The sequence below is a fragment of the Brassica napus genome, chromosome C2 (genome assembly GCF_020379485.1).
Source record: "Brassica napus cultivar Da-Ae chromosome C2, Da-Ae, whole genome shotgun sequence".
In the NCBI taxonomy this organism is placed as follows: Eukaryota; Viridiplantae; Streptophyta; class Magnoliopsida; order Brassicales; family Brassicaceae; genus Brassica; species Brassica napus.
Window position 1 is genome coordinate 52,610,710 of NC_063445.1, and position 20,787 is coordinate 52,631,496.

Below are 20,787 nucleotides of genomic sequence, written 5' to 3' on the forward strand. Positions count from 1 at the left end.
TTATTTCTCAATAAGTAGTCATATAAACAGAAACAGAAAGTCTTTTGTTTTTTTTTTTTTTTTTTTTTTGTTAACCGAGGATCCTAGGCCGGGGGCCAGACATACCTCGAGGCCCGCAGCAGCCACGTCATTTCCACCCCAGAAGTAGCAGGGTGGACCCGGGTGACCCGGCGTAGGGGTATATCTGAGGGGGAGGTTCGAATTCGCGGCCCTTAGGACCATTGCGAGCCGCCTCATACCACTCGACCACCAACTTCGGGTTAAGAAACAGAAAGTCTTGTAACGATAATACCATGAAGATTCTCCTCCAGCGTTCGTCCACTTTTGTTGTGGTTCCTCTCAAGCCAAGCAAGTCTAAGTACGTTTGGCCGATATCTCCCTCACCTCTGCATAACATGATTATGCCGTATAGATAGATGCCATCCGCGTACGAACCTTCTGCTGAGACTGTCAGTGTCTGGAGTTTCAGTTTCCTGTATATTTGTGGGTTTTGTGCTGCCAATCCAAGAATTGGGGTCGATGCCATTGCGTTACGTACATCGGTTCGAGATAGCTCCTGAATCTCGGACATGGGTTTATCGTTGCGTTTGTTAAGGTCCAAGTCCAACATTATGTTGTGAGGCTTGGACGTTTTGATATTATATGTGTTTAGAACAAAATTCCTTTAACCTACGAAGCATTAAGTGCGGAAATGAGGGGAGGTTTCGGTATCAAATTATATTAAAGCCCAAAGGATTTTGTATCTCCCAAGAGAAAATCTCTGATTATCCTTATTCTATAAACTGAATATTCTGACCTTATCTAAATATTGTATAGAAAGATTGAGATCCATCTCAGGAACATCTTCAATGTATAGTTTTCTAAATACATATGGTGGATTACTGTGTTTAGTATATATGCTCTTGAATTTTTCATAGCTTAAACGTTTGAACTGAGCGAAGACATTTATATGTTTCCTTGAACTTAAACCATTTGTACAGACCTTAATTAAAGCCAAACAGATTTTATAAGATAATTCAGAAAATAAAAACAGTGCATAAAATAAAAATAGTTCAGCAAATTTAACAAAAAAAACAGAGTAGCAACTTCCGCAATTTCTTTTTAAAAAGGAAAACCAACATCGATGCCATAGCATATTCAAATAGAAAATAGTAGGTCCAGATACTTCAATATCTTTGCTTATGCAACACATGCCTTCTTGGCAACCTTGGAAGTTTCTGTAGCAGGAGACTTATTGGTCTCGACACCAGTCGAAGTAGTTCATATCGTTGGTGCCTCCTCACGATCTTTAACATCAATGTCCACCTTAGTAGCTAATGATACACTCCCAGGCATATCATCGTCATTATCATCGTTGCCGTCCCATTAAAATCAGCACAACTTCAGCATTTTCATACTACAGAAGAACAGTGATAAAATATATTTTATACGTACATGGGACGTAAAGACGTAAGAACTAACAAATACATACTTGTAAAAGTAATCCTCTCCTGCATTAGTCTCCTTGTCGAAGTAGATTTGGTCCCAGAGGTGGCATTCAAAAAGAAACGGCATGCGAATTAATGAATTCGTGAGTGTGTTCCAAGAGCGTTGGAGTTGATCTCAGTTAACCATCATAGGTAGAACATGATAGATTATCTCCTACGATTTTTGGATCTATACATGTTGTTAGAACAACTCTTGGATCACCCTTGAAGCGGTCCAGGTTGATATGAAACGACACAGCTTGTGCGTCAAACATGCTTAACGACACGGACACATCACTGCCACGGGAAGAACAGTGATAGGAATGCTCAGCACGTATTGTTTTAAAAAGTTGCTAACAATTTTGAAAATGGTGCTGAGCTAAATATGAATTAGATAATTACTTATCGATTCATTTGAATGGTCTCCTTCAAACCAGTCGTTTCCTTGTGAAGAGTCACTGATACTGCTCTTGATAGTAGTGAGCTGACCGATAATGTCCTGAAAGAATTAACAATTAAAAAGCTTAAAGGTTACAATGCTGAACATGGGAGAAGCAGATAGTAAGTGAATTACCTGGAAGCCGGGTATTGCTGTTGGCTAACAGTTCATTGTAATTACGGAACCTAAAGTGTTCTTAGGAACTGGGGTAACCGTTTCGTTTAACACATCAAAACGTTTTGAATCACTTATATATTGCCCAAGAATCACATTGATAAGCGATGTGGGACTTTATCTAATAGCCCCTCTCGAGATGTGGGTGGGAAACGGTCCATTGGAAACAGTCCAAGCCCAACATCTCGGACATACCACAACAATATGGGCCACTTGTACAGGCTACATAGGTAGGAAACTGTTTATGTGGGAAATCATATGCTGGGGCTTTAACCTGGCTCTGATACCATATTAGTGATGGACCTAACTCACACCAAAAATCTAGCTCATGGAGGTTTACCCATACACTTATATATTGCCCAAGAATCACATTGATAAGCGATGTGGGACTTTATGTAATAGAGTTCAACCTAACAGCAGCTTCAGACTACGAAGAACCCTAGCTTCCATTGTTAGAACGACGACGAATATTAGCTTTTTTGGTCAGAAAAAATTATGTTTTTCATAACCCACAAAGGAATACAATGTTGAGCCCAATAACTTAATGAGCAAAATGAAATCAATAAAATTAGTCGCCCAGGAGTCAGAATAAATCAATAAAATGTTGAGCCAATTTTGCCTTCGGAGTCAAAATAAATATATTTTCTAACCCTATTTTTAAAATGAAAAGCGAATGTTCCCTCACGACTATCAGCAATCCCTTGTTCTGATTCCACATATTGATTATTTTGAACTAAAAAAAAATTTTTTTGGTGGTATAGTCACGCTATGTATAATATCTTCGCTATATTTAATTTTTCTTAATTTTTATTTTAGTTTAACGATACCATAGAATTTTAAATTACAAAACACTGTGAAACATTAAATATTTTTTAATTTTACGTTTATTATTAGATTTTGACTATATTTTTTCTTTTAAATCTTTGTTTCTTTGATATTCTTATTATGTTTATCAAATGTTACGTTAAAATTGTTTGATGTTGATTTTTTGTTACGGTTAATTAAATTTCTTAATATTATGTTAAATTTGATGGGCTGTTTATATTTGTCGGTGTAAATATTTTGATATGTTTTTTTAATCATTTAGTTTAATTCTACTATTATTATCATTGTCATATTTCACAGTTTTTTTTTTGTTTATCCTAAGGGTTGGCCTGCACAAAAAAGTTTTATCTTGGTAAAATTTAATGTTTAACAATTGCTTCTATTTCTTTAGTTTGTCCAAAAAAACATTTGTTTCTATTTTGATGTGTTTTTTCTATGTTTTGTATCAAAAGATTTGTTGTTACGCAAAAAACGTCTTCCTCAGCCAACAGTAAATGTTTTTTGATAGGTCACTTACATATGTTCACCTATTTCAGCAAGGTTTTTTTTTTCACCATAGCTAGAGAAAGATATGGATCTTGATCAAGGAAAATCTATAATATAATGAGGCAGTTGTCTCATTCCTGTGCCGCTACGTCAGTGGTCTGTGGATCCCATGTTATTGAGATATAAACACCAACATTAATACCACTAAACTAAAGGATACTTTGTACATTGATGACCGAAACCTAATATATATTTATGATAGGAGAGTTTACTCTCTCCTTAAGGTGTACACATATGCATTTTATAAAGACTGTGGGGTCCATGATTCTCGGTTTGGTTTAGTAATTCTGTTCTCGCGTTTGGTTTTTAAATTATATGGTATGATTTGAGTTTTCCCGTTCACTTAATGTTTTATTATGTTATTAAACACATCTTTTTGTCGATTAGGGTTTTTTAATTGTTCTTCGTCTCTTTACCTTTGCTGTCTCCGTTCAGCTTCTCTGCAAACACCAAACATTAATCTTTCCTATTGTTCAACCTTCAACGTATGTCTCTTGATTTACCAATTAATGTTTTTGTCATTTAATTCAGAAGCAATGTCGACCTCTCCGTTTCCTTCACGTCAAACCTATAAATTATAGATGAATCTTCAGAACCTCTGTTAGTTAATCTTCTTTATCAAGCGTTCATTGTTGCTCGACTTCCCCCGTTTTTGGAACTCGAAAAACATCAAGAAGCATGTTGAATTCATGGGAACCACTCTACTCAGGTATTGTATCGACAAAAAATTAAGAGATTATTTACTTTCATTTTTTTTTGCTATATGTTTCAGATTGTCTCTCATCACACTGCAGGGAATTATATGAAGTCAAAGAAGGCAAATAAGAAGTCTGATTTCAAGGTGTTCACCGAGATCGGTCCAAAAACAAGTCTGATTACGGATGGTACACGACAAAGTAAGCGTACAAGTCTGATTTCTTTTTATGAATTAGAATTTCAAGAAGAAAACATCAAAAAGAAACATAAGAATTTTATCTGATTAATTTTCTCTATTATAGGTTCAAGATAGATGACAGTGACCTTAAGAATAAAGGAGGCAAGCCTACTGTTAGAGTTTCTAACGTTGGCCACACATTGCATGTCTGGCTCAATGGAGAATACCATGGTAAGATTGAGAAGCTACAACATTTAGATGTTATGTTTAGAGAACTGGAATAATTAATGAATTTGTTAAGGAAATGGACATGGTAGCCATGATGAGAAGAGCCCATGGTCATTGTCAGGACCCTGCTTCTGTTACTTTCTCTGTGCTAAGCCTAGCGATGCATTTCCATGGCTGGCTCTCCTTCTTCATTACACTATACTATAAGTTGCCTCTCAAACAAGATAGGACGGGTTACTATGAATATGTTGGTTTCTGTCCATGAACTCTTAGTTCTGGAGTGCAGTTTTCCACACTCGGTAATCATCTACACATTACTTTTACCATCCACAATCTTCTAGTGATATGTCTCTATGGTTTCTCAGGGATGTTGACTTCACAAAGAGGTTGGACTACTCATCTGCAATAGCCATTCTCGGATTCTCACTCATCGTGTCCATCCTAAGAACCTTTGATGTTCGGGTGGAGGCTGCAAGAGTCATGGTATCCACTCCAGTACTAGCTTTAGTCACCACCCACGTACTGTACATTAACTTCTACAAACTTGACTATGGTATACAGAGAACTCTTTCCCCTATCTGAAACCAGTTCCATTTTTTTTTCTCCACATTCTCTGTGAGTTCAATGTTGTTTATAGGTTGGAACATGATTGTGTGTGTGGCCATGGGAGTCGCTCAGCTTTTCCTATTGGCAAGATGGGCAGCTGTTTCTAGGCACACTACAAGAAATCAATGAAATAGCGATGTAATTTTCTGTAGCTAGAAGAGATAATCTGTAGCGAAAAAACAAATAGCGACATACGGCAACGGATGAAAGCGGTGGCGTCAGCGTCCACGCTAAATGCGAGTCCTCGCCGATTCGTAGCTAGCTTGCAACGGATTCGCGACAAAAATGGTCGTAGCCAATAGCAACAGCATGGCCACCGAATTTTCCGTTGCTTATTGGCGACGTTTTTGGCAAAGGATTTCCATATCTAATAGCTACAATATTTAACTACAATCTATCCGTAGCAAGTTGTAGCAGATATATAACTATAGATTTGATTATAAATGTTGGATTCCAACATAGAGAAACAGACAAAGATTTTGGTAATGTCATGGCAAAATAATTGATAATGTCTGAATATTGTTAACAATACAAAAATAAGACCATATTGTTTAAAGAGATTATAGTATTATTATAAGAAAAAATCTAAAATTCCCAACGTAACCAAAATGTTGATGTCAAACTTTTTATACACGAGAAAAAAATCTAATACTAAGAGGTGAAATTAAAGACAACAAAAGTTGAAAATGTTTGTGTAGAGATGCTGAGATGGATCTGACATAGCTTCCACTTCAAACCAGAGAGGAGCATGGACTGAAGAGGAGTGGAGAGGAGCCATGACGATGGAAGATCAGAGAGAAAATTGAACTGTGGATGAGCAGAGAGGAGACTGGACTGTGACCGCTAAAGAGACAACCGGAGATGAGCCTGGGCTACCACTGGAGAGGAGGAGACCACCAAGGAGATGACCGGACAGAAGACCACGCCTTACACAACGGGAGCATAAGGAGGTGATGGAGATCGCAGAAGAGATAGAATAGATGAAGAGATTAACAGATCTGGAGAAGAAATAAGAGATAGAGAAACAAAAGAGATGAAAAATAAGAGATCGATAGATCTGAAGAAATAGGAGAGAAAGGAAAAAAAGAAGAAAAAATATATTAAAAAGCAAAGCATTTTATCCATTAGATCAAACTTTATCAATGGTTGAGATTTAACCCTAGGTTATCCTCGTCTTCTTACATTAGCCAATACCAATCTATCTTTCTTATTTTAATATTATACATATATGGTTGATTTAAATATTTGTATATAAATACAATTGTTATTTCGTGTGTTGAAGTGGCTCGTTGGTAAAAAGCATGTGTCGGTGCTTCTTTTAACTAGGCATAAACACTTTATATGAAAACCAATCCAAAGATAAAAAAGGAACAAAGGTTATATCATGGTATTATAGTTATTATTTAATTACAATAACTAAAAATTCTAAGTCGGGGTTAAATTTATGATACAATTAAGTTTTAGAATTTTGGGAATATGGTTTTGGGTTTTGATAATTGGGTTTTGAGTTTAGGGTATACATAGGGTTTGGGGGAGAGGGGAGGGGGATTGCTAATATTTTTCTGGCTAATGATGTTTATTGATTACTATCAAAGAGATGCACAAGAGCGGAATAACCTCCAATCATAAAATAAATTTATGATTAAAATGGGGTTTAAGATTAAAGTTTATGGTTAAGGTTTTCAAAAATAAATATTTGGATTTATAATTAAAATGACTAGATTTAAATTCTCTATATAAAGTTTATAAGGGTTAAACTTTATAATTAAGGTTTGAGATTTGGAAGCTTAAGGTTTGAGATTAATATTCGAAAATAGATTAATAAATTTATTAGTTTTCATAAAGAGTAGATCTTAGTTTTTAGTTATATTATAGTACTTTTGTATTTGAGTTTGGGGTTTGAGTTTTGTGTTTATGATTTAGGTTTAAATGATATATTTAAGGTTGTGTGTATTAGTTTAGATTTTTTAGTTTTTTCTCGCAACAACTTATTTCTAACTAATACGTCGCTAATTAGCTACAGAATATCTACGAAATCGATCCTTAGCCATATAGCTACGGATTGCTACAATTTAGCTACAAATTTAGATACAAAAACAAAATTATGTGTTTCGTCGCCATCTTTCGCCATTTCTGTAGCTAATATATTTGGCTACGGAAATTATTTCGCTAGTCCATAGCTATTTCAATGAATTCTTGTAGTGGCACCCTTCTAATTGGAAACTGTGGGTGGTTGTGATAGCTTCAGGTTTAGCTATCCTTTTAGAGATATATGACTTCCCTCCGTATGGAGGCTACTTCGATGCTCACTCTATTTGGCACCTCGCCACAGTTCCTCTAACCATTCTCTGGTGGAGCTTTATTAGAGACGATGCTGAGTTCAGAACTTTCAGTCTTTTCAAGAAATCTAAGACAAAGGCGAAGTAAGTTTACTTACAGATGCAGAGGTTTCTTGAGTTTTTTCAATGTTTTTTATTCAGAGATTTGACTTGGCCTTGCTTTTGGTCAATTGAGTTTTAAGACTTTTGTCAATCTTTTTGGTGTCTTAAGACTTTTGTTAATATTATGAGAAAATCTTGTGATCTATATATGATTGTGTTAATAAAATTTGATTTTACATAAATTGTGTGAATTGTAGGGTTTAATTTAATTAAACAAAATTAGCTTTAATGACCATTCATACAAAATCTAAAGTATTTCAATAATTTCATGACACCATATTAACCATTGCGCAAAGTCACTTAAAACAACTGCAGCAAGGAACCACAAGTCGAAAGCCTTGGTCATTTATATACATTTACTCATGTTTGATACAATAATGTTCCATATTGAAAAAATGTATTTTCGAAAGCGCGGGACTACACTCCTAGATGGCTTTGGCGGGGTGGACGATCATTGGGTTGAATTAATAACTGGAAACCTAGAAGCTCTCCTGACGATGAAAAATAAAACGACCTAACGGTTGAGTTAGAAGCAGAGAAAACTAATGTTCCAAAGCCCATCAAATTTCAAACCTAAACAATTTAAACCCAGTTTATTTTCTTGAAACATACAACTATACCAATTTCTTTTTTTGGTCTGCGATTGATTTTTTTTTTTAAACCACGAAACCATTTTTATTAAAAAAAATCGCTAAACCTCTATACTAAATAGTTATATAACAATATAAATATATAAATATCTTCACTTATTACTTTAATTTTACAAAAAGACTACATTTGAGAAGTTTCACAATAAAATTCGTGTAAACTAAGAAAACTATTTTATTTACTGTACATATACATTTAAAAATTTTAAAATCAAAATTTAAACCATTTTCCTTACACTATTTTAACCGTAACTTAACAACTACAAAAGTTCGGTTATCTTTGATCATTTTTACGCTAGAGGTCAATCAAATCTATACCAATAAAAGATTAAAAAAATAACAACGAAATGAATGCTATGGTCATTGTTAGATCTACATAATCAACATGTATAACTTTCAATCTTCCATTCGTAGACAATTATAGACAACATGACAAAATTAACTTTTATCAAAAAACAAACAATACAATTAAATGCACAAAACAACACAATGCTTCGACAACGTACCCAGCCCCGCGCTTGTGCGGGGGCTAAACCCCTAATGTTTTTAATTTAACTGTTATGGAAGTTGTGACAGGGTAAGGAAGCTTGGGTCTATTCTTACATAACCACTCGATGACTAATGGTATTTCTGATGAAGTATAATTTGCAAAATTAAGCACTACTGTCTGTTCTGTATCTTTTGAACTCCCACTTACCATCCAGGTTGTCTGAATAAACATCCACTTGGTGTTTTATCAAAAAAAAAAAAGCATCCACTTGGTGTAAAATAATATTTGTGTTTAAGCATCCGATATTTATGCACTGAAGGATAAAAGCACTTATAAGCATTGAAGGATCCGATATACTATATGTGTAGAAAATCAGAAATCCCATGGACATTTTTAAAAAGAGCAAACGTAGTTGCCTTGCTGTGTACTAAATGTTTTTTTTTAAAAGCACTCATAAGCATTGAAGGATCCGATATTTATGTGTAGAAAATCAGAGATCCATTGACATTTTTAAGAAGAGCAAATGTAGTTGCCTCCCTGTGTACAAATCGAGAAGGAAAAAGAATCAGAAGCAATAATTAGCATGACCGAAAGAGGTAGAATACTATTATTTGTCTAGAGGATATTTTTTTTTAAAAAAAAGTGGTAGTAGAGCATCAGCTAAAGTCCATGACAGTGTTTAAAACTCCTATACTCTTGAAGATTAACCATTACATGGTTTTTGGAAGAGCGTTCTAATTCCACCTCTGACGCTTCCTCTGAGGGCATCTCAAGTATACCAGGGAGTTCTTGTGGTTCAGTACCCTCTCATTGGTGGCCTTCAAGAAGCAAATTAGTACCGATGCCAACGATGTTCAGAGCGACACAACTGTTTAAACTTTACACCATCAGCGGTGTAAGTTTTTTTAACAGCTCCAGAAACTGGTATATCGTTGCCCGAGTTATCATTACTTACCTGCGAATGAGTTTGTGTGAAGATCAGTTTGACATGTTAAGAGGAAGAGCACGTCAATTGTAAGTGAGTATGCTTACCTGACCATCAAAAGTAGATTGGCGTTGGTTCTGATCTAATATCAAGGCTAGGGTGAATGATTTATGGTTTGATGAAAAGTCAGAGCTTTGCCAGAATGATTGTCCCCAACAACCCAGCCAGAGCTTGCATCGCCGTCAACTGAAAAACGTTTAAAATCATATGTTTAATCGCTTCAAAAAATTGTTAAGCTCATACCCTGTAATAAATAAGAAAGTGTAAGTTTTTTAGTTCATCCGAATAACCTTATCGTCGAGGAGCATCATGTCGAGCCTCATAAGCTCGCTGTCTCTCTTCACATTTATGGCATTCCAGAACCTCAGCAGCCACACTTCGATGGTGGTGTTGCTTTCAAGTCAGCAAGAAGGATAGAGGAGTTCGCCATTGTACTCTCTGTAAGGTTTTTTGTGTCAATATTATTGTGAGGAATGAAATGATGAAATTCAAGGATGCAAACTAACCTATTTATAATTCCAGATTAACCGACTCAAAGAAAGGGGGAGATGAAGTGAATGTTATATCGTGAAAAAGTTGGATTGATGGAGTTAATTGAGACATTAATGACAATGATTGAAATGCAGAAGGGATCTGAAACGTCGCAAGTTTTCTGAAGTAGGTAAGAAGGTCCAATCGAAACCGACATCATCAAATCAGTGCTTCGCCTGAATGTTGACCCCAATAACGGCGAAAACCTAGCAGCATTCTTGCCTAAGTGAAAAATGAAGATTGTAATTCTGAGATTCGTTAAGCGCCCACTAAACTGATCCTCTGAAGCCCAAATCTTATATTAAAAGCCCATCTGCCAATTTCTAAAAATCTAATTAATGGTTGTTTTAGTGTGAAGGCCCAACAATAAGTTTAGTAACAAATGTAAGAAACGAATGCATGATAACAATCAAAGCCCATCCAAGCCCATCAGACTACAGAATAAATGAAACGCTGCGTTTTGGTCGAGCATGACACATGTCGACTCCACAGAGCGCGACTTGACTTTATGACGTGTCCGCCTACATTGTTTAACCAGAATAGAGAAATACGTACTTTATATATATAGATGTTCGTTTACACAACTTCATACCAATCATCATTTTAATTTTTGAAAATCAACATAAAATATAAAAACAATAATGAATATATATGTACACATCTCAGATGAACAACAAAACTCGTGCAATGAATATATAGCTAACTATTTAATTTAATTAGAACAAAAATAGATGTATTTCAAATTACAAGAATATATCAAACTCAAATACAAACAAAACGAATAAATGGACCACTTCAAAATTTTAAATCCAAATGAAAGAACTAATTAAAATAATAACAACATACTAGTATTTTTAGTAATCACAACAAAAAGTAGATGCAGTCCAATATATCTAAATAATAGACAATATATATAAAAAATCACATCTTATATATTAAAACAGAAGTCACTATATTGATTCACGTGTGATTTTTGGATCTAATAGACATATTCCTAAAAAGTCATGTTACATTTAGTCTGTAATCTTATCATTTAAATTTTGGGTCTACCATAAATTTTTATTGGGATATCAATAATTGGATTTAAAAAAATAGATGATATATTAGATTTATAGATAGTATAAATTAAATAGATATAATTTAATGTTGTAATGTTATACTTCCATATGTTAATTATTTAAATATTTGTCGATGTTAACTTTTAAAATTATAAAGATTTTTTTTTTAAATAACAAAAATCATATTATTAAGCTTTACGACCTTAAACCAATGAAAACAAATTTTAAACTATATAGTTTATTTTAAAAATTAAACAAAAAATTTCTAAATTTGTGAAATGTTACAATATTTTTGAATATGACAATAAAACAATATTTTACTAATCTTTATATATATTGTTACGATTTTAATAATGAAATAATAATCCGAAAATATATATATAGAAAAATGTACAAATACATGTGAAAGTTTGAAACAATCTATTGAATTATAAAAATATACCGTAAACTCATTATGTTTTAAAAATTGATAGACACATATATATTATAATACATACCAATTTAGAATTGAAAATAAAATGTTTATATAAAAATAAATGAAAACATAAAACCTGCGCGGTTGCGTGGATCGAAATCTAGTCTAATCTATTAAAACATGAGTACATTTCAGAAATATACCTGAGTTTCTACAAATATTACATTAGAATGTCACTGCCCTATAATCACGTTGGTTTACAATATTATTAAACCATCGAAATTATAGTTACATACTAAACCAGAAATAAGGTGTTCCAAAACCAATTATTTCACGGTTTTGTATGTTTTGCATAATCAAATCCTATCTTTCCAAAATTCAATTTACTACTTTTACATATCAATTGAGTACGTGTTTCAAAACCAATTATTTCTCGGTTTAGTATTTTCTGCTGAATCAAATCCAATACAAACATTCGATTCAAGCATGTATACAGGAACTGTTTATCATATCTAAGTATGTTTTAATAGATACCACTAAATCGTTTACATGTTTTTGTTACTTTTTTTGTTACATTTGTGTGTTATCAATTGTTCTTCGAAATATTTACGCACCATTTTTTTTGATAAATAATCGTATGGTTTGTATAATATACAAACTACTAGATGATAACTCGCGCGCATGCACGGAGTTAGTTTTTATAATAATATTTATTTATTAAGTGGTTTTAACATTTTGCAACATTACAATTTTTATCGATTATAAAATGACGAATATAAATGTTGGTCTATTAAATATATCATCGTTTAAATATATCATCGTTGTTGAAATTCAATAAATGACATATATGGTGGTGAAAGAGAAAAGAAGACATTTGGTTTCTTTAGCTTGTCATGTTAATGGCTTACAAAAGACATGGACTTTGATAATAATGACATCAGTAGTCAAGTCTTGTTAGGGCTTTGGTGGCCGACCCCAAGAAAATCTATAAATGCTGGAGGTTTGGTGGTCTCAAAATATCTGGCCACCACTCTATGTTCTGCACATGATGATGACGACAGTGATGGTGATAATGATGGTTCCTGGATGGAGACATGCAGTGTCAGTGCTAAGGAATCTGCAGGGAAGGTTGGGGAGTGATGATGCGGGCCCTGCATTGGCATGCGCAAAGAACAATACTCTTCTTGCAGATACTGAGCTTTCAGGTTAGTTGTATACTCTTCTTTTAGCGTTTTCCAGCTCTTCTTTTCCAAATTCATATCTTCATCATCTACAATACCTGTAAACACATACAGAAACATGAACCTTAAACATTGTATACTAGATAGAGTAAGAAGAAGACACAAACCATGAGGGAGAGTGAAGGTTTTGTGATCTGAAGTAGGATTGTAAGAAGACTCATTGATTCTCCTGAGGTAAGAAGTCGATTGCTGCCTCAACTTTCTTGCCATGAGGACATGCCAGTGATTCTTCAATGCATTGTCTGTTCTTCTGTTGAAAAGCTTAGCAATCATAGCCCATTTGTTGCCAAATGCTCTGTGAGCTGCAAGTAGCCTCTCTTCTTCCTCAACACTGAATGCTCTTTTGTTGATCCTTGGGTCTAGCTGGTTAAACCACCTCAATCTGCAACTCTTTCCTTTAAAAACAACACAAGGAAGAAAAAAACCACATTTTAAGTTCACTTTCTTTTGAAAATAGAAGAGGAAAATATTTTCTTTTTTTTACCTGTTCTTCTTCCTTGCATCTTCTCTGCAATGTGGTTCCAGTTTTGAGGACCACAAGCAGAAACAAGCTCCATTAGCTGAGAATCCTCAGAGACTCTCCAGTGTCCTCTGCTACAAACCCTAGAAGAACCTCTCTGCTTCTTCTTCTTCTTCTTCTTAAATTCATCACTCTCCTTCAGAATGCTTCTTTTATTAGAGAGCTCCACTGCATTGTTTTCTCCAAAGCCATTAAATGCTCCTCTGCAATGAAGATCAAAAGGGTATTCCTGGAAACAAGAAACATCCATGTAGCCCTTCTCTTGGTCTCTCTCTTCTATAACCATGTCTCATTGTCTCATATATACATAGAGATAAAGCATGTGATGTTTGGATCTGGTGATGGTTATGTTATCGTATGCAATCTTTTTTTATTGCCAAAAATGGAAACCTGAGGAGAGAGAAGAATAGGTGTGGGGAGAGAGAGTATAAATGGAAATAGAAAGAAACCCCACGCATACATCTTCATGGTTGCTCTGTTAAGAACAGTTTCAGTTCTCTCTGACATCATCTTTTTCAAAAAAAAACTGGCTTGAATATTTTGTCACCTTTTATTCTTCTCCCCACGCTTTACCATTTTCTAAAATATACCATTTCCTTATAAAAGTATAAATGTAGGTGTATAAGACCAAAAATATGCATAACCATTTTCAGATGCAACTCATATATAAAGTTTATGTGTATGTAATTCATTATGCATATGCAACTTGTAAGCATTATTCAAGGAATAACAGAACAAGAAGAAGAAATCATAACACTATCCTTCAAGGTTTGAATAAGTCTCACTAAGCCAAGCTTAGGCCCAACAAACATCAAACATATTAATTTTGCTTTATGTTTTGGTGGTTAATTGTAAACTAATCCACAAAATTGCAGAGAAAATATGTTCATGAATCCTATAATATTATAAGTTTATAACCTATTTCGAATAAGCAATAAGAGAACCGTGAGCTCTAATATAGAAGCAGAATGCCAAATGATTCTGAACCTGTACAAGATTCATATAACACATGTTGAACCATTTTTATAGCAATCCTAGTAAATTTCATTTTTATTTTATTTTGATAACATTATATCTCTCCTTTTTATATAAAATGAGAATTATACATTTCTTTCTCTTGTTCACACACAGTTGCCTATATATATCACTATCAGTCCAAATTTCAATTGGTTACCCAAAAAAGTCACCAACTTGGAACCGGAAATTACAACAAACACCCGAAGCAAACCAAACCGGTCTACAATATAAATCACTTAATTAGTATACTAGTTAATACCGAAACTGCCCTCCGATGTAGGTCTGGCCAAAGGACCAACTAGGAGGAGCAACATTGTACGATACAACACTTCGGCGATCACTTGTGGTCACAACAAACGACAGACTTTGACCATTGAGATAAGAGTTGCTTTGCCAGTTTTGCCCCCAGTTTCTTGACATTAATTGCCATCGTGAACGTGACCCTCTCATCGACACCGAGTGTACGTCCCCGGCTCCACCGACGTTTGTGACCAGCACCAAGTTAAAGTATGAGTGGCCGTTGATCGTGAACCTTATCCCGCCTCTTCTTCTGCACCGAACCCTATAAAAATAATTATTATAGAGGCACCACAAGTTAGGTCTATTAATAACTTATTACCCAATTTCTCCTACATTTATCAACTGGTCCAGAAGTAGTAAATGCGTATTTATAGGTCTAAATTCCATTAAGTTGTGTGGTAACAAATGAATCACACTGATACGTGTCTCTTGTGTTTGTCTTTTAAATGCGTTTTATATTTTTGAAAAAAACTACTCATACACTGATCGTACTATTATGCAACTTTTTTACTATGCAATTTCATGAATAAATTAGTACCTTCTGTACATAACCGGAATGATACCGGACTTGTAAAGAGCGATATGCTCGTAGATTGGTTGAGAAAGATCGAAATGGTGGTTGGGAGGATCGCAGGCGCCACCAGGAGGACAAAAGTTAGTGGCAGTGACTACAATGGACCGGCCTTGTATGCACCATTTAGGATCGTTGACACACTTCAGCTCGAAACACGCACCACAGCTGAGTCCATTGTCGAATAACGCCGTGCTCAGCGCTGCCGTCTCTATTCCGTAACCTTGGCCATAAAGATTCCCGTACCCACATGCTCCACCTAATTTTGTTCATTAATTACACAAATGGTTATAACCCACCACCAAAAACTAGGCTGACAAATTTTTTAAAGGTTTTTATTTTCTTTGCGTCCGGAATGTTTTGTAAAAGTTCTTATGAAAAACTGTAATGTTTTGTGTTAAGCAAAATTAGTTTAAAGAAAACAAATTCAAACATAAGAAAAATAATTTTATAAGCTTATAACGTCAAAGAGTCAATTTCTTCAATCGCTGACTGTATAATATATTTTACTCGTTGAAATCGTTTGCATTTGTAACAAGGGGACTAAAACTAGCTCTGTTAACATGAGATTAAGCTTAGGAGTGAAATGAATAAATTACCCTTTTGTCAGTTAAATAGAGTGGTACAAGCGAAAATGAGACACTATATAGAACATTAAGGTACCCATAGTGCCGGAAGCATCACCGCCGCCATAGAAAGTGGCATGAGCGTTGATCCAAGGTCCTCCGTGGCCGCCCGGATGATGGCCGCCACGACGGTAGAAGCCTTGAACGCAGATGGAATACGCTAGGACATGTAGCAGGAGGGACGAGATTACTAAAGCTCCCATGATGAGGCAAATCAATTACAACATACAGAGGGAGAAAAAAGGAACGAAGATCAGCAATGTGTATGTTCTGTTAATGTGGAAGTTTGGTGTGATGAAATTGAGGAAGAAGGAAGTTTGGTATAAATAGGAAGAAGGATTCGGACAAAGTTTTAGCTGTAATGAATTAACCCGGGTCCATGCCAACTGCTTCTTGGTCTTCACTATAATCTGTAAATTAAACTTATTTCATTTTAAGTGTTTAGTTTGTATAAAGTTAAAAAAAGTTAAATAAAAATCATAAAAAGGATATTGAACCGCGTAAGAGATAAAAGAGATGTGAATGTTACATAAGAGGTCAAAGAAAATTTGTCAAATTTGTCAGAAATAGAAGAAAGTAGTCTAATTCTATAAGGAAATTTTGTATAGAGAGTATGAAAGGAAGCACACTGATGTAAAAAGTTTTTTTCTTGAATTAATTTAACAATCAATTCAAAAAAAAAATGTCAAAATGAGTTGGAATCTATCACTCAAAATTAGTACATATGATTGTGATACTGTAACATTACTAGTTTTTTTTTCCTTCCTTTGAAGTATAGAAGTATTGATGATTTAAAATGTCAGAAAGTGTCATCATACGGAGACACAATTTTGACAATAGTTTACAACTAATAAATTTATGCGGGTTTGATTGTTCGAGACATGCAATATAGAGTTCACTAAATAATTCCTGAGAATTTAACTGTGCAATTTATTTTTAGTCCACTTTTTTTCAGTCCACTTTGCACTGGAATCTACTATTGTTTCAGTTTGACGCTTGCATAAGAAACTTTGTTATTTTTTTTTTTGGAACTATTTCTAACTTTGTGAAAAAATGAAAGTTGTGCTGGAAGAAACAACCGGATGGACATGGACTGAATGAAAACGAACCGCATGTCATATGTATATATGAATATTAATATTTTAGTAAGTTTTCGTATGAAATGTTGAAAGTTTGTTATAGAATCATATGCTATCAGCAATAGAAAGCATATAGCATTATAAATCTGTTGCTAAAACTTGTGAAATTTGTTTTTACAGCTTCTGTTTTCCCTTTTTTTTTGTTAGGTGAATTGATGTAAATAATGCATGTAATATACGACATGCAGATATTTTTGCACGTTTTACCGGTATGCGAATGAAGTTTTAATCCATACTCAAATTTGGTTGAACACTGGTACCCGTTCTCACATGGATGAAGCGTGGTGGTTTAAAAAGGACCGGCTCTTATCCATGGCAACATAAGCATTTGCCATGGGTCTATGGGTTCACAAAAAAATTTAGTGTTATTTTATGGGTTATAAAAACTTATTTCACTATGTTAATTTATTAAATAGTTGGTAAAACTATAATAAAAGAGTTCATAATAAATTAAACCTAATACAAAGACAACAAAACAAAGTATGTATGGTTCACCATTTCCAATTTTCCCGTTTACAAAACCTGATTTTCGTAAAAAGACCCATTTTTCTAAAAGAGAAATTAATACCAAAAAGTTCTTGTGGTTCAATTTTTTTTTAAAATGCAATAAGAAAATGTTAGACGAAAATGTATGTAAAAAGGTCATATTTTATGTTTCGTCCAAGGCTATTAAATTGTTTAAGACGACACTAGGTTTAAATATATTGACTTTGACATGACGCTATTTCAACTAATTATGTCGGTGAAAAACTGGTTCAGTTTAGTGTACAGTTTCTAAGATGGTTGTGTATCCCTAAAATTAAATTAGTTAAACCCTTTTTCTAATCGGAGTAGATCATCTACCAAAATCGGAGTAATACCTGAAGCATGTGAATAGTCGGCTATTTTGTCAATTAAAAGTTTTTTTTTTTTTGTCAATTAAAAGTTTATAACGTCTATAGTGGCGTCAATCATGGTTTGTAGTTCAAATACAGCTTAGCTTATGAAAGTGATGTGTCCAAAGTCCTTATGCCATGAGAGAAATGAGACTATGGCCATGTTCGTTTACGTGTCGCGCGACCTGCGATCTGCGACCTGCGACTAAGATTACGTTCGTTTACGTGTCGCGCGACTTGCGACTTGCGACCTGCGACTAAACCTGCGACCTGCGACTAAAACTATGTTCGTTTACGTGTCACGCGATCTGCGATCTGCGACTTGCGACCAGTCGCGCGATCAAAATTTTCTTAATTTTTAGGCCGTGTTCGTTTACATGTCGCGCGACCTGCGACCTGCGACATGCGACCTGCGACTGATCGCAGGTCGCAGGTTGTTGTTCGTTTTGCTGTCGCGTAACATGCGACCTGCGATTGGTCGCAAGTCGCAAGTCGCAGGTTGTTGTTCGTTTTGATGTCGCGCGACTGATCGCGCGACCAGTTGCGGGTTCCCATTTAAGTCGCCCGAAAAAACAGCGACTAAAAATTAAGAAAATTTTGATCGCGCGACTGGTCGCAGGTCGCAGATCGCAGGTTGCGCGACACGTAAACGAACATAGTTTTAGTCGCAGGTCGCAGGTTTAGTCGCAGGTCGCAAGTCGCAAGTCGCGCGACACGTAAACGAACGTAATCTTAGTCGCTGTTTTTTCGGGCGACTTAAATGAGAATCCGCGACTGGTCGCGCGATCAGTCGCGCGACATCAAAACGAACAACAACCTGCGACTTGCGACCAATCGCAGGTCGCATGTTACGCGACAGCAAAACGAACAACAACCTGCGACCTGCGATTAGTCGCAGATCGCATGTCACAGGTCGTATGTCGCAGGTCGTATGTCGCAGGTCGCAGGTCGCGCGACATGTAAACGAACATGGTCTATATGGACATATGATAATATTATGTATGGGGATATTAGTATATTCAGAAAGACAAGTGTGGTGAAAGTCTAAAGCAACATGGTTTCAAATGAAAACAATAAATTCACGACTTAGTGGCCCAATAAGGCAATAACGAATACGCAAAATGACATACGGCTTCTACATTCCATTCAAATTGAATGGTAAGCCGGATTGTTTGACTTGTAGTGTTTTTATTTGACGTGTAGTGTTTTTCTTTTCCTAAAATTTGGGACGTGTAGTGTTTTTTGACGTCTAGTGTTGTTACTTTAGAAGAAACCCAGATCTACTAAAGATACAGACATAATCCCCAGATAGATAGTGTAATCCACGTATAGATCTTCTCTCGGATATTCAAATAGATCGTAAGAATGGACTCATATCTGCGTGACCACACGTGTAGATTTAATGTGTAGGCTATGCTATTTCAAACATTTTGTTAATCTAATATATTAATTTAGGGTCATATTTGTATCTACTATTAACAAGTTATACTAGAACCACTTAAAAAATTAGTTAATATGACATATTTGATTATTTACATTAATAATAAATCAACTATAAATTTGAATTTTACTTTTTTTATTTATAACAAATTCCGTGGAAAAAAATCTAACAAAATCTAAGTGAAAAATTTAAATATTTTTTTATAAAATAACACATTAATAAATTTCGTAATTAGTAATATAATATTATTATAAATCAATGTTAACTAAAATTTTATTATAAAACAAGAAAATAAAAATTCTATACTAATTTTCATAAACTATATAATTATATTATGTATTATATAAGCAATTCCATATGAATTAAAAATGAAAATTATATTAAATAGGTAAATTAACAAATTTTATATTTTAAATTTTTTTATTTAAATATATTATAACTCATCATTAAAAAGGGTTAAAATTCATAAACTATATAATATTTTTATACAAAAATAAATGTATTAATATAGGTTAAACTTGTATATCTACAACTATATATTATCTTTTTAATTATTTGAAACTCCCAACAATATAATATATTGTTTAAAAATGTTTTTACCAAAAATATAATAGTATATAATAACCTTTAGTTCATATACTATTTAAAAATATGTTATTTGAAAACTATGAAATTTTAGTAATTCGTTTAAAATATTAATGACAAATAAAATTTTAATTATAAATTTGTTTTATTTTAATTATAACAAAATATATTGAGAAATTTTTGAGAAATATTACCAAAAAGTCAAATATTTTTAAAAATAATATATTAATGTAGTAACAAAAAAAATTCAAAATTCATTTAATGTTCCAAACTCAAAAATAATTGTGTAATTTTCCAAAGTTTTCTTGACAAAATATAAAATTTTGAAATTAAATATTCAAACTCAAAATGAAAATATTTCAAATTTTACAAAAGAAAAAATATAGATAATAAAGAATAACCTTTTGAAATGAACCACAAAAAACTAACTATTTATGTTGTAAAAATTAAAGCAATTTAATATTTAATTTTGAAGTCTTAATTTAAAATAAAAATAAACTTAATATCATAAAATCCAAAAATAAACTATATCAATAAAAGTTACTAAAATAATATGATAGATACTACTATGTATAAAATTTACTAAAACAATAAGGCTATATTATTTAAACAAAACTGTGTTTTTACTTTTAAATACTCAAATGATATATATTAAAATATATTTTTTTTAAACACAATATATAAATATAAATTATCTTAAGCATATTTCTTTTCTATAATATAAATAAATAAAATAAAAATATATAT

At 33.7% G+C, this 20,787-nt stretch overlaps 2 protein-coding genes, 2 long non-coding RNA genes and 1 pseudogene across 4 annotated transcripts; 1 reads left to right on the top strand and 4 right to left on the bottom strand.

The window, feature by feature from the left end:
* Window positions 1-987: 987 nt before the first annotated feature.
* On the bottom strand, window positions 988-3,138 carry LOC125581489. The gene is made up of 2 exons (XR_007319117.1): window positions 1,472-3,138; window positions 988-1,396 (listed from the first exon to the last, which is right to left on the bottom strand). It is a non-coding gene; the product is annotated as an uncharacterized LOC125581489 (long non-coding RNA).
* On the top strand, window positions 3,131-7,585 carry LOC106378753 (annotated as a pseudogene).
* A 1,465-nt stretch (window positions 7,586-9,050) lies between these two features.
* Window positions 9,051-10,661, bottom strand: LOC106379887. The gene is made up of 4 exons (XR_001276206.3): window positions 10,228-10,661; window positions 10,012-10,159; window positions 9,769-9,907; window positions 9,051-9,691 (listed from the first exon to the last, which is right to left on the bottom strand). It is a non-coding gene; the product is annotated as an uncharacterized LOC106379887 (long non-coding RNA).
* Window positions 10,662-11,906: 1,245 nt separating this feature from the next.
* On the bottom strand, window positions 11,907-14,306 carry LOC106378754 (transcription factor MYB105). Its single transcript, XM_013818834.3, has 3 exons — window positions 13,451-14,306; window positions 13,074-13,361; window positions 11,907-13,004 (listed from the first exon to the last, which is right to left on the bottom strand). Exons 1-3 carry the CDS (start codon window positions 13,770-13,772, stop codon window positions 12,670-12,672), a joined length of 945 nt encoding a protein of 314 aa, XP_013674288.1. The 5' UTR covers window positions 13,773-14,306; the 3' UTR covers window positions 11,907-12,669.
* A 215-nt stretch (window positions 14,307-14,521) lies between these two features.
* LOC106382261 (expansin-A5) lies at window positions 14,522-16,308 on the bottom strand. The gene is made up of 3 exons (XM_013822261.2): window positions 16,038-16,308; window positions 15,342-15,633; window positions 14,522-15,065 (listed from the first exon to the last, which is right to left on the bottom strand). The coding sequence occupies exons 1-3, from the start codon at window positions 16,201-16,203 to the stop codon at window positions 14,756-14,758; spliced, it is 768 nt and encodes a 255-aa protein (XP_013677715.1). The 5' UTR covers window positions 16,204-16,308; the 3' UTR covers window positions 14,522-14,755.
* Window positions 16,309-20,787: the final 4,479 nt, after the last annotated feature.